The sequence below is a fragment of the Porites lutea genome, chromosome 14 (genome assembly GCF_958299795.1).
Source record: "Porites lutea chromosome 14, jaPorLute2.1, whole genome shotgun sequence".
Taxonomy (NCBI): domain Eukaryota; kingdom Metazoa; phylum Cnidaria; class Anthozoa; order Scleractinia; family Poritidae; genus Porites; species Porites lutea.
This window is the reverse complement of record NC_133214.1, coordinates 20,886,510-20,900,586: the sequence shown is the minus strand read 5'-3', so window position 1 is coordinate 20,900,586 and position 14,077 is coordinate 20,886,510. Positions and strand designations below refer to the sequence as shown.

The window sequence follows — 14,077 nt, the reverse complement described above, 5'->3', positions numbered from 1 at the left end:
GAGAATTAAAACGAATAATTCTTTGAGCATTTCTTAATACATAATACCGTAAATCAGTGATTAACTGAGGCAGGGGCGGATCTAGGGGGAGGGTGCAGGGGGTGCGCACCCCTCCCCCCATCCGAGATGACCTGCGGTTTTCTAATACAACTGGTATTCTGCAAAAAAAAAAAAAAAACTTTGTGGTTTATTGGTGTTGAAGTAGAGAAAGAGACGAGTTCACCCCCTCCTAAAAAAAATCCTGGATCCGCCCCTGTGAGGTATAGGAAAACTCGCTTTACTGAGTGCAAAAAGCGTTCTTTGGACCTCCGAATTACCTTCGCTATCTCGTGTGATTCAGCAACACCTTGGGAATTGCATGTGATGCTTCGTTCACCTACTACATGGCAGCGCCAATTGATAAATGCTCAACTTGTCTTCGGTCAAAAACCTACTGGTAGTTTATCTGCTCGGGGTCGTGACAATTTCAACTTTACTAAAACTTCTCTTCGTTGAATTTTTATGGTAGGTGCAATGTATATTTTCCTCAGTCGACTAAGCATTGCGTTTTTTTCTTGTTTAACTTGATACCAGACAATAAAACCTATTGTTGTCCCATTTTTCTTCGGTTTTGGTTTTAGAGATCCATAGCTAGCGTTTTTTGTCCCTTATTTTATTTTGCTCGCAGGGTAAATTCTGTCTTTCAAGACCGGGGGTTGTCCTTACTTTAATCTCCACTCAAAAGATGAGAGGGGCGAAAAGATAAACATGCCCATTGCTTTTAACCATTTAGTGTGCTCTTTTTTATCCCTTTTACACTCAGTTTTGGAAAGTGTATCTCCTTAAAGAAAAAATACGCTGATCATTGCTGATATTGAATTTAATTTTTACGTAAATAGTATGATGAAGCTTCTGTTTGCGATATCACTGATGTCTGTTTGCCTGTTGCTGGTCATGGCTCGCTTTGTTCGCTTTGTTCATCGTCAAGAAACAATTGAGGAAGACAGCGTAAGAGATGATCTGGGACACTCTTCTCCTTTAAAAATGCAAATGCAACAAAAATGTCTTCAGGATAAAGAGAGGTGTATTGCTTTTTGGGAATGCTGTAGTTTCTATTGTAAGAATTGGTTTTGTGCTTCACGGGTGTCTGTGCACCCAAAGACAATAATCCCGTAACATCAGGCAAAGCAGTAGGAAAATCGTGGGATCGAGAGAATATGCTGTGCTCAAAGGCCTCAAATGTTCAAATGAACAGTATAGTATACTATGACTCAGAATTGTGCTAAGGTAACTTAGGTATGATACTATTGATGTGTGAAATATGAACCTTCCATTTGTACAAATTCTGCCATATATTACAATAATAATCTCGTCTTAAGTGGTTGATTATTCAAATTATTATACATTGTACTCACTATCTGTTTTCTCACTGGCTAAGAGCCTATACAGATTAGTTATATATTCTGCTAGCAGATAACTAACTTATCTGTAGGTTGCGCGAGCAATGCATTATCTCTAATAACACTATCAATTCAGGTTCCTTCAAGATTGCGACCGTGTGTTTGTCGTCGTTATTTTCCTCAAAACAATGTATAATAAAACGATTATTAGATTCAGTTTTTGTGATATCCTAAATAATCAAGGTCTCGGTAAATGTTATCAGCCTCGGCCTTCGGCTCGGCTGATAACACTTACCTCGACGATCTTGCCTTATTCCGGATACCACGAAAACCTCAGCCAATAATTGTTTATAAAAGCCTTCTGTTTTTTAGATGATATTTAGGATCAGTATAGGCTTCTGAGGTACTGCCCACCTACCCCTCCCCTAAGCCAACATTTTGCTCTTAGTGAGAAGTAAGTGTTAATGCTAGATCAGGGGAGGGGTAGGTGGGCAGTTCCCAGGGACCTAAAGTGATCCGACATTTACATGAAAATCACGGCATAGGTAATCACAGCGATCAAACTGAAGAGGAAGAAAAACACATTGTCCAGCTTGATGGACACTTTCTGCCAGGTAAGCTCCTCAACTTTTTCCTCTGATCTCTTGTCTACCTTTTTGCTCCCCTGTAAGTGTTCCAAGTTTTGAATCGCCTGGTGACTACTACCAGGAGACTCGACACCAGGCAGATGCGTCCCATTTGCGCTGGAGACATCTTGAATCTGCGCGTCTCGTTTTCGATTCTTTCTCTGGAAGAAGCAGAAAAGGCGCTGCAACCATTTCGGTGGATGGTCTTCCATGAAGAACAGCTTGAGCACGAGGATATTAGACAAGAGTACCATACACATAATCACCATTGTCACCATCAAGTTTATTCCAAGTTTAGGGACAAAACTCGAAGTCTCCGGGAGGAGAGATGACATCAGCAGCAAGAACACTATCATGGCCAACAGAATTGTTGTGACAAAGCCAATTCTTTCCCCACTTTCCACTGGAATGAGAAAGCTTGTAAGATTGAGAAATAAGAGTATAATACAAGGCCCGACCAGATAGAACAAGTAGTACAAAGGCCTTCTTGCTATTTTCAAGGTGTAGACGATCTCGCTGAAATTAGTGTGACAGCAGTTTTCATGGTCGGTTGTCGCAGTACTAATTTGGATGTCTTGTAAATCCCAGTTACCATTTGATAAAAACCGATCTGTGAAAGAGTTAAGTTAAGTTCTCAATAAGCACAGTGTTTTGATCCGCTGAACAACGAAACCAACTTAAAGCTTCCTGCCCTCACTAAAAACTGTCACTAAAGTGACTTCGCGTTCTTTGAAACTAACTTCTGAGTGCAGTTGTGTTTACTCGCTCAATTTGTCTAAGGTGAACTCTCTTGGAGATGAATATCCAAGTTTAAGAGAAAGAAAAAGTCGCTGTATGTTTACGCTATCAATACAACGTGAAATAAGGCAGTTTCACGCTGTAGTCGGGGGGTGGGCAGTAAAAGAAATGTGCAAAAAGCTTGATGCATGTGCCACAGTCTGCGCCATATCGCCACTTAAGAACCGAGGGGAAACTGGGCCTGGTTAAATTTCTCAAAGACCTCTTGGGGTGCTTTCCAATTCAACGAAAACTTTCGAAAATTTGGAAGCAGCGGTACTTGGTACAGAATTTTACCGGAAAAGTTTCCAGATATTCCGGAAATTGTTGAATTTCCGAAAAGGGGAACCATTTAACCGAAAATTTTTGAAATTCCGGGAGCAAAGTTGAATGGAAAGAAAACTTCCTGGAAAAATTTCTCGAAAATCTGGGTATACCTCGGGAGGTTGTCCTATTTTGGGGTTTCATTTGTTGCTGGAAGTAGCCCGCTAAGCGCAGGCGTATTTTTTTGGAAGGAGAGAAGCGACGACTGGAAATACGTCTGCGCTTCGTAGGCTATGCTGGAAATTGACGAAAATTCAAACCGGAAGTTTTGGCTGAATGGAAAGCGCCCTAGGCTATTATCAGGGACAGGGGAAAAAAATTGGCCAATGGCTGACCAGCGCGTTCCTAGAAACTATCCCAGAAACACTTGCGAGACGCATCTAGGCTCCAGTTCCCGACTCGCTTTTTAAAGTCAGGTGGCGAATAGACCTTTTTACCGATACGGCGGCCATGTTGAATTAATCCGATTTAAAGAGTATTATAGGATGCCCAGGGGGCATGAGCACATTTCGTTCGTATTTTCGAGCGCTTTTGGGGACATTTTTTCTTAAAGGTTTCTTAGAATAAGATTGTAATGGGAAAACAGATCCTTGTGCCATATTTCTGATACTAAACTAGAAAAAGGCGATCATTATTACGTCCAAACACGGCACAAGGATCTTTTTTTCCCATTACAATTTTATTCTAAGAAAACCTAAAGATAAAATGTCCCGAAAAGCGCTCGAAAATACAAACGAAATGTGTTTATGCGCCCTGGACATCCTGTAATACTCCTTAAATCGGATTAATTCAATATGGCCGCCGTATTGGTAAAAAGGTCTATTTTAAAACTCTTTCAAAGTCGCCAACTTAAGTTATTTGCGTTCAAAGTAGCAAAATTCAGGACTGGTAAAATTTGTCCCGAAATTGCATTTACCATTTGTACAAAACAGTTCCATTTAATGAAAAACGGCCACGAAGGCCTGAAATTGATGGTTTTTGAAGAAATGGAACAAGAGTTTCCGTTTGGAACATTTCTTCTGGAAAAACAAGACTATCTTTTCAGATGTTCCGTTGCTCCAGGCGGAAATTTTTCGCTGGAGCGACCCAAAAAGTCGCCGATTCTGTTTACTTTACAACCAGATTTTCCAGAAATATTTGTGCAAAAAAACCGAAGAGTACATTAAAACAGGGCAAGCTTACCGCTTAACATTTCTTCATAGCGCCGAGCTGGCGGTTGTTGGAGGGTCATCCTGTCAGTTCCATATGTATAGGAGCCGAACATAAATACACAGGTTTGGTTGTCAAAGGGCCAGTCTTCGAGATTTAGTTGGCAGGAAGCTGTCAAAGTGGTCATACCGTTAAGAATGCACAATCCAGTGCTGAGTACTTTTACTTCTGTGCCAAAGCCTATTTTCCCTTTTGCTGAATCGTCATCTTCAGCGCTATAGGAAAAAAATCATTTGCAGAAGAGAACATCGTTCAGTACAATTGTTTAGGTTAGGTTTCTGTTAGAGGGGAGGAGAAGGAGAGAAAGAGAGAAGGAGTAATTACGTCACGTTGCCATGGTAGCAAAATCTCTGGATCTCGACAACCTGTAGTCTTGCAAATATGACAGAAAAAAAAAAGACGAAAAATATTGACACGTATCACTATCCCGTGCATGATTACATTTGGGGACAAAACGGTAGCCCATAATTTTTTTTTAAATGGCCGTCTCTGTCAAGAAAGATTGTTGAGAACCAGAAATTTGCTACCATGGTAACGCTACGCCACACTTCTCTCTATTGGGGTACGTTTTGGTACGTCGTACACAACGTGCATGCTAATGTTGGTCAGTTATGTTTAAAAATTCATTCTACACTACTTACTTATTTAAAAGTGAAATATCTGGTGTCCAGACCTCATCAGGCCAAAAGTGTATAGTATTTTCGTTTCCAAATTCGCTGGCGTTCCACTGCAAGAATTCATTTGTCCAAGTCTGAAAAAAAATGTAGTAGCAGTGTAAAAATTGAGAATTATAATGGCTCACCAATCTTACTGAATTAGGGGCTAAAATGAATTCTGTTGTTGGTTGAACTATTCAGCAACCTTGCCAGTTGCCAGTTCGGGATAAAATCGAAAAATCTACCCTTTGGCCCACTCCCCTTAAAATGCTTGTTACCCCCCCTCCCCCCCTCCCCCCCCCCCAAAAAAAAAAACTGAATGGACACCAAAATAGACAAATTAATCTCGGAGTTGTTGGGAAGAAGTTTGAAATTTCAAACTAGACGACTGATCGGCGCATAACTTACGATGAATTATGGTAAGTGTAATACTCGGCAAAATGCGACTACTGAGAAGAAATATGCCGGTTACCTGTGACATCCACGCATCTACAGCAATGGTCTCTGCAATGGTGTCCTGTGCAAGCAAACCAGAAGTAACAAAAATAAACGACAAGTCTGGACACTGCAGATTGTCAAGACATTTTTACTGTATTAGAGCGATTTTCGTATGACCTTGAAAAATGAATTTGGTTAGTGTTCGTTATTTGTTTTATCAGCCAATGGATGAAAAGATCAAAACATCGACTCTTAGTTTCCCTTCCAAAGAAAACACTAATATAGAAAGGGCATTGTTCGATTGGCCAATCGTTTTACAGTATGACGTCAAAGCTAAGTATCCATTGATTTCTAGAAAGTTATCGGGCATGAAGTTTTTTCACCCGGGCGTTCGCTGAACCAACCAAAAGACATGCGCGCGTTTGTATTCGTTCGATAAACCAATCAAATCACTCTATTCCCGTCCGTTGCTGTTTATGTTTTGTTCGCACGTTTTCAATTCAAAGTCATACGAAAATCGCTCTATTAGAGATCTTCCAATATAAAAAATTCACATGACCTTTACGTTTTGATGTACCCCAGTGTGATAAGGCCTTGTCACACGAATCTGAACGTTGTAAAATTTTAATACTCAATTCTGTATGCAAAACAAATCAGGGTCGGAAAATAGTGTCTCCTGCATGTCTTAACAAACAGGATAGGGAAATGAGCAATTTCGGTTTTAAACAAGGTCGGGGTTTGAAGGCCTTGGTGGCACAGCTCTCTACCAAGACTTCCGTTGAGTGCCCTGCCGGGAGTTTCGACAATTCTGATTCCGATTTCGATTTCTTTGCTGCGTGATACTTACTACCTTGAGTAGCTTGACAATTCTCAAGTTAAAGCGCACGTCCATTTTTTTGCCTGTAACAGGTAAAACTATTTTGTCGTAATTCTCCAGAAGTTTGGCCCTGATCAGATGCTCGGAAGAACCATTAGAAGAACCTGAGACACCTTCAAGAAACAAAAGATATAAAATGTGAAGGAACTTTTTAAGGAAAAGTTATCATGTCCTTCAGAAAAGCTTGATTCTCTTGACTAAACAAAGAAAATTTAAAATATTATACATTGTACTAGCCTGCATCGCAGACGTAATTTAACTCCGGTTTTAAAATTAAATGACGTCTGCGAAGTAGCGCCGACGCCTATTTTTGTTTCGTAAACGGTTGTTGCCACCATTGACCTTAATAATTATTCCTCGCGTCTGAATGGGCTTTGAGTCAATAGCCCATGAGGCCGAAGGCCGAATGGGCTATTGGCTCAGAGGCCATGAGGGCGAGTGGAATAATTGTTTTCGTAAAATCCAACTAGTTGGTCAAAAATATCGAGACAAAACAACTTTAGCTATCAAAAAGCAATTCAGCCGCCGATGTTTTGGTCTTCAAAGCCGGCGCTTTTCGCTACTGGTTGGCTATAACATATAGCCTAGTAGTAGCTCAACCAATCAGAACGCAGCATTGATAATAGACCACTAGTTGGATTTTACTAAAGTAATATATTCCCAGGATTAAGTTACAACAAGGGAGATAATACGTTTGGAATAGTCGGAGAAAGAACGACTTTGAAGCCCACGTTGAAATTGATGTATCAGTTAAGTGGGTGGGTAGGTGTGATAGTGTAGTGCTAAGGAAGAAAATGGTAAACAAGAGCATACGAAAGATCCTGGTTCGCGCCCGGGTTTGACTCTGGTCTGTTGTGATCTTCTTTCTTTTAATAGAATCACTCTCAATAACAGGTCAAAAATTTTCCAAATGGCAGCGACCGTCTACGAAAAGGAAATTTGCAGCGCCAATATCCTCTCAGTTGTTCCGGGCCCCTAAAGGATCCAAAGATCGGTGAGCATTCCTAATATGTCCCTTCAATGGCTCATCTTACAAGCCAATCATGGCAGGTGCTCACATCCTGGAACTCAACTATATAGCTAGGGGCTCAGAAAAAGGATTTCGACATTTGTTCGTCTGTGGCACAGGCTAACATCGTACTCACCGTCTGTCTTCTCCGTGTACTGTCTTATAAAACAATTATTAAATTCGATTTTCTGTTAATTCAGGAATAATCAAGGACTCGGTAGGTATTATTAGCCTCGGCCTTCGAATCGGCTGATAACACTTACCTCAGTCGACCTTGATTTTTTCGGATGTCACAAAAACCTTACCTATCTTATAGTAACCAAAAAATTTAATGAGCCAAAACTTTGAAGATGGCAAGGATGGAAGACATCGAGGAATATTAAAACAAATTGTAACGGATAGATTTGAAAAATTTTCGCTGTTTTTGGCAACGCTCTTGACATATAGAGACATTTATCGACACGGTTGATTTTCTTAAAGCTGCAATGTTGTCACTTAGATTGGCAAAAAAGATCGAGAACGCCAGGGGACTACGCTAAGAATGTTCAGGACCTGGTTTGCTATAGTGGGAATGAAACAGCTGTTTACTGCTGGAAGCCCTTTTTTGTTGTATTACTAGTGTCATGCAAATGTCTCGCAATGTTAAGGATTGTTTAAAAAACGAGTAGGAATGTATTATCAGGTTTAAAACCTCGAGGGGAAGCTGAGAGTTTTCTGAACGGCATCAAAATCTCTGATATATATCAACTCATTCCTGCACTAATACTTAGATTTAGGGTTGCTTTGGTCAAGTTTATCTGTGTCGTTATCAAATATAAAGACACTCATGAAACCTTTTTTTTTTGTTTTTTCTTTACGAATTATTAATGAGTTTTTAAAGTTTCAGCACGTTAGAAAATTTTAAACGTTTTAAGTCTTTTATTCAAAACTGTCAGGGAAACTTATTCACGACTCTATTTCGCATAAACTCGTTTATAGTGAATTATTGCTGACAGCCAGTTTGAACATACTTGGACGGTTCTATGTACTAACTAGTTTCTATGGTAATATTTGTTTAAATCTCTTTGCATGCCAAGTAATTTGATCGTGATAACATAACAACAGAAAAACAAACATCTTTTGAGCAACGGGACTGTAAATACTAAATAATAAATGAGTGCTGTTTCAGATTTTACTCGAGAAATCCTCAACAAAGAAACTTTAGTGAGTTCAGTTTAGTTTGTTCTATGCCGAGTACGACCTAGACCAGTCGACACGAGCTTATAACTGTAAACGAGTTACGTTAAGGATATTTCATTAGTTTCCGTTGACAATAGATTCAACATATGTAATAGTAAGACTTGGAGGATATGAATGTCCTTGAAGCTAGTGATTGCCTAAAACACACGAAGTTAGTTTCAAAATTATTCGCTGTCCAAAGGCCCGCTTTCAATCACCAGTGAACGCTTGAACAACAGTTTGAAACTTTTTTCTCCGGTTTTCTGTTATATTTTCAGGTGTATTTTAAGTCAATCTAACCAGGCACGCGTGCATATCAGAAAACAGCAGCAGCCAAGAGAAAAAAAAGATGCTAAACTTACGTCTCAATTCGCAGACCATAGGATTTCCTACCATGCTGAGGAAACTGCTAAACTTAAGTTAGAGATAATCAGGGATAATTGACCCATGGCCGTAAAAATTGCTTAATTCATGACTTTGCATCGACGCTGTCTTACTCTTTAAGAAAAAAAACAACAACAACAACAAAGATAAAGGCGTTTCGTTAACTAACCAAACACGTAAATATTTTTATCTCAACGCATGACGTTGTGTTAAAAAGAAACTCAATTTAAAGCTCTTAGCGATCGATCTCAAATTAAATATCGTTCTACTTCTCCTTTGACTTGTAATGGAAGATTAACGTTTCAGTAACTGCATAGATACAACCAAAAAAGAAGAAATAGTCTTCTAAAATACTTACTGTGAAATAATCCATGCAAGTATAGAATCAGCGCAAGGTAATACATTTTACCACACCCAGAAACTTCTGGATCTTATTAACTCTTAGCTGAAGGTCAGCTAAAAATGTTTTGGCGCTGATATGATGTAAGAGCTAAAGATGATTTTAACCCTTGTTTTGAAGACTTTATATGTATGGGCGAGGCTCCATATGGAGCATTTGTTTTCCAGTTGTAAGAAACTTTAACATTTAATACGCTCATTAACCAAACAGATCAAACCGGCTCTTTTTGACCAATAAGAGCTGGACCTCAAGACAATAGTCAGGTTACTAATCACGTGACTTGAGAATGGTTCTTAGCGATACGAGTTTCCTTGAACATCTCTGATGGCCGTTAAAATTGTAAACCAAGCCAAGAAATTATATTCTCCAGTTGAACTTCGAGTTTCTGACGGTGTTTGCACTCAGGTGGTTAAATATAGTAACTATATATAGGAATTTTCAGTTGTGTTTAAATTAGTATGCTTTTTAACCCTTTCACTGCCAAATGTAGCCAAAGGCAAATTCCTACCAAATTTCCACATTTCATTTTCTAAAATTTTGAGAAACAAATAGCATCATGTGAAAGTACAGGCAGAGAGCTTTCATTTGAATGGTCACATCATAGGATTTCGTCCACAGACTCAAAAGTTAGAGTCACCTTATAAAACTCCATCAAACACTCTGGCAGTGAAAGGGTTAACTCGAATGTTTATCTCATTTTCTCTGCGGTACATCAACAGTCACGCACTTCCTCTGAGGGGCCGATCGGTCTGTTTGTTTTTCTGGTTGTCATTGACTATATGAAATTAGATGAGCATTGTTATCTCATGTAAAATTTACAAGCTGCATAATATTTTATTTTACTAAAATAAATATAACTTCTTTCCTCAGTGGGGGCACTATAACTAGAGTGTTTCCTCAAAAATGTAGGTAATTGAATGCATTCGCTGCATATTTCTCCCTGAAAATAAAGAGTCATCAGTTTTTTCTAAACTTCTTGATATTCTTAAATTTGATAACATTGTTAAACTGAGTACATGCGTATGTTGCAGTTAATTTTTATCTCAGGTAATTTGTGTTTTTTGTTTTTGTTTTTGGGTATGGTAATATTGGCTAATGAAGTTGAAACAAAAGCAAAAATTACCTGAAATAAAAAATTAACTTCAACATGAAAATAAGAAATGCTTTTTGATTATGAAACCCCATAAATGACGAAATCTACGAAAGGTAAACGAGATGAAGATGTCCTCCATGTTACTAACTGACTCTTGGCTGATTATAAATAATTCAAGACTGTAAACTATTAAAGACAGCTATAGCAGTATTAAACTGTTAAAACAATCCTTAATAAATACTTTATAAATAGAGCGCAAACAACAACAACAACATCGAGGAAGAGATTTAATAATTCAAGTATTTTAATTTTACACTTCAAACTTTGCGACCTTTCTCGCTAACTTTTTTGATGACTGATTATTCGAAAGGTCCATAAACACTCGAAAGAGTTTTCTGGCGATATCCTCAAAGTTGGCAAAAAAACCCTTTCATGGAACAACATACCCACCAATTGCACGATGGCGTCATTTTACTAACTTCGACCAGAATCTCATTCATTTTTCCTTTCGTATTTTAATTTGATAATCCCAGCGAGGCTAGGTTAAATAACACAACCCCTAGTTTGCACCAAAAAGCAAACCCTGTAGGATTTTGGTCGTAGTAGTAAAATAACGTCATCATACAAGAAAACCTGGGTTTCTTGCATGTTCCAAACTGAAATCTGAACGACCAAGCAGTCAAGTACTTGAACAAAAAGATCTAAGAATTTTCTTGGTTTTTGTTTGGTTTAACTAAGTAAGTTATTTGACTTATTTGACTTATTCCCCTCGCGCGCTCCATAACAACTAAGTAAGTGCGTAACCTTGCCGAGTATAATGTGTTCCACAGTTTTACATTACACTTAGAGGTGTTTTTCAAAGTGGTATGTGCTTTATTAGGAACCCCGTTGGCTCTATGAGTAGATCACTAGGTACGAGATTACAACAATTAGAACGTAGAGGCCAAAAAACACCTTATCCAACTTGATTGACACTTCCTTCCAGGTAAGCACCTCCCCTTTTTCCTCTGATCCTTTGAGTTGCTTGTCACTCCCATCTGGGACCTCTGACGCTTGGATCGTGTGAATGTTTGCAGGAGACTCAACACTTGGCAAATGTTGCCCATTTGCGCTGGAGACATCTTGAATCTGCACGACTCGTTTTTCATTCTTTTTGCGGAAGAAGCGGAAAGGGTTCTGAAGCCATTCCGGAGGGTTTCCTTCCATGAAAAACAGCTTGAGTATGAGAATATTAGATAGGAGTACCATACACATGATTACCAATGTGTTAAGCATGCTAAACCCAAGCTTAGGAATCCCACTCGAAGTCTCTGGAAGGAGAGATGACATGAGCAAGAGGAACACCGTCATAGCCAACAGAATTGTAGTGACAAATCCAATCCTCTCTCCGCTCTCAACCGGAATGAGAAAGCTTGTGAGGTTGAGAAATAAGAGCAGCCCAGAGGGCCCGACCAGATAAAACAAGAAATACAAAGGCTTTCTGGTTATTTTGATGGTGTAAACCATGATGCTGAAGTCAATCTCACAACACTCGTCATGGCTAGTTTCCTCAGAAGTGACGATCACATCGTCAATTTCCCAGTCTCCACTTTTTATAAATCGATCTGGAAATGAATGAGGGAGTAATCTTACAACTCAGAAGCATGTTAATAACGTAGCCTTGTGTCCTCAAATATTTTTATATTAATGCTGATTGATTGATAGACTTTCAAAAAAAGTCCTTCGTCAGATTGATCTCTCGCGACTTCGTGGCTCGCTCGCTTAGAATTCGAAACTCGTGAGGTATACTTGTGGCAGGAAAGTCTAATTGATTGACTGACCGATGGAAGGAACTGTATTTGTCGAACTTAGTTTAGGTGACTGGCCATTTAACCACTGTGTGGCTAAATTATTGGCTAGTTAAAAGTTTGTCTGACGGTCTGTCTGCCCAAAAGTCACTCTGTGTCTATCTGTCTGTCTGACTTCACTGAATCTGAAAAATTTTATTAACTAAGCTCCTAGGCTACGAGCAGCTCCTTTCCAGTCGAATCGAAGACTGGAGAGACGAAGGAACGAGAGAATTAAGAATAGGACAGAGGAGGAAGGTTAAGGGTTTGTGATCTCCTTTATAACTTTCGCCTATACATTTCTTGCAGCTTTATGCCGCATCTCGCAGAGAATTGAGTTGGAGTAAAAGGCTTTAACACTTAGAGGAGACTACAGAACAGCCTGTATTTTGAAAGAGAAAGGCGAAAGTTATTTACTTTGGCAGTCATTTGTCTGCTGCCAAACATGACAAGTTTTGTTTTACCTGGGTTACGTAAGTTTTCTCTTTTAATATGCCTTGCGCTACTAAATTTTTACAGCTAAGATTATTTCTCTTATAGAGAGACGATTTGCCCAAAAAGTATTCAAACTATGACTCAAAAGTACAAAAAGTACACCTTCGGTTGACGTGCGTCGCTCAAAAACGTCGCGGCTTACATTCCCTTAGTATTGCTTTTTGGAAAACTTACCACTAAGGTCAGCCCCTAGGCCTTTGCCTCTCTTTGGTGCTTGCTTTATAATCATTCTGTCTTTGCCAGACGTAAAAGAACCGAATGACACTTTACATGTTTGGTTATCAAAGGGCCATTGTGTGAGCTGTAGTTTACAAGTGGCTTTTATAATGACCGGGCCTCTAAGAAGGCAACCTCCCGTAGACTGCACGCTTATTTCTCTTCCGTAGGGTGTTCCTTCTTCATCAGATTCATCATCTCCGCTAGAACACCCAACAAAACAAGTTGCGTCATTTAGCGCAGTACAAATTGCTTCATATGTCATACGATAGAAAAAAAAAAAGACCACTGTTGTTTTTAAAAAACACAACTTAGGGATTTCAAATGGTAAATGAATAATATGGCAAGACATCTGAGACGAAACAGACTTGAATCAAGGTTGGAAGTAAGTGTATCAGTCGAGCCCTTCAGACCCTGTTTATTTCGGATATCACAAAAACTGAATCTACTTATTGTTTTATTTTTGACGAAAACACACAGAGCACCGCACGAAGGACAGTTTGGCATTCATTCTTGGAAAGAATGCTATGTGTGCACAGCCTACAGATTAGTCGCAAATTTGCTAGCAGATAACTGACTAATTTCGAGACTAATTTGGAGGTTGCGCTTATTTCCAAAACAAACGGTATGCTCTTAGCCAATGATAGCCAGTGATTCTAAGCCAGGGCCTCAGTCGAGTCAGTGAAGCACCATTCTTTTAATTTTCGATCCTTCACAATTTTTTGCAGTACTTACTTATTTAAAAGAGTTATATCTGGATACCAGATTTCTTCCGGCCGAAAATGTACAACTCTAACTCCGTTATAATCGGTCTTGTTCCATTGAAGGAATTCATTAATCCAACCCTGAAAAGAACAGTAAAATGTCAGTTTCTCAGTGTTCATTGTTCCGAAGTGTTTTTCATATTTAAAAAGGGTGCATAGTGTAAAAGATCGATTAAGCGCCGCTACTGGAATAAACGCTCAGCGCTAATTTGGGTTGATATAAAGAGATATCAAAACCACATCGCTGGAGAAATACGACTTGACCAACTCGTGAGTTCTAAAGTTTACTGCGCTTTTCACAAACATGCGAACTCTAAAGCTCAAAAGCCGCCTTCACAATTGCGTTTTTCGCTGCCGTCAATCATAATTACGATCACAAGCAACGA

At 39.2% G+C, this 14,077-nt stretch overlaps 2 protein-coding genes across 2 annotated transcripts; both read right to left on the bottom strand.

Moving 5' to 3' along the window:
* Window positions 1-1,902: 1,902 nt before the first annotated feature.
* On the bottom strand, window positions 1,903-8,909 carry LOC140924045 (neuronal acetylcholine receptor subunit alpha-7-like). The gene is made up of 6 exons (XM_073374047.1): window positions 8,876-8,909; window positions 6,260-6,399; window positions 5,444-5,488; window positions 4,957-5,066; window positions 4,289-4,530; window positions 1,903-2,615 (listed from the first exon to the last, which is right to left on the bottom strand). The coding sequence occupies exons 1-6, from the start codon at window positions 8,907-8,909 to the stop codon at window positions 1,903-1,905; spliced, it is 1,284 nt and encodes a 427-aa protein (XP_073230148.1).
* Window positions 8,910-11,284: 2,375 nt separating this feature from the next.
* LOC140924044 (acetylcholine receptor subunit alpha-like) lies at window positions 11,285-13,192 on the bottom strand. Its single transcript, XM_073374046.1, has 2 exons — window positions 12,886-13,192; window positions 11,285-11,994 (listed from the first exon to the last, which is right to left on the bottom strand). Exons 1-2 carry the CDS (start codon window positions 13,190-13,192, stop codon window positions 11,285-11,287), a joined length of 1,017 nt encoding a protein of 338 aa, XP_073230147.1.
* Between the last annotated feature and the right edge of the window lie 885 nt (window positions 13,193-14,077).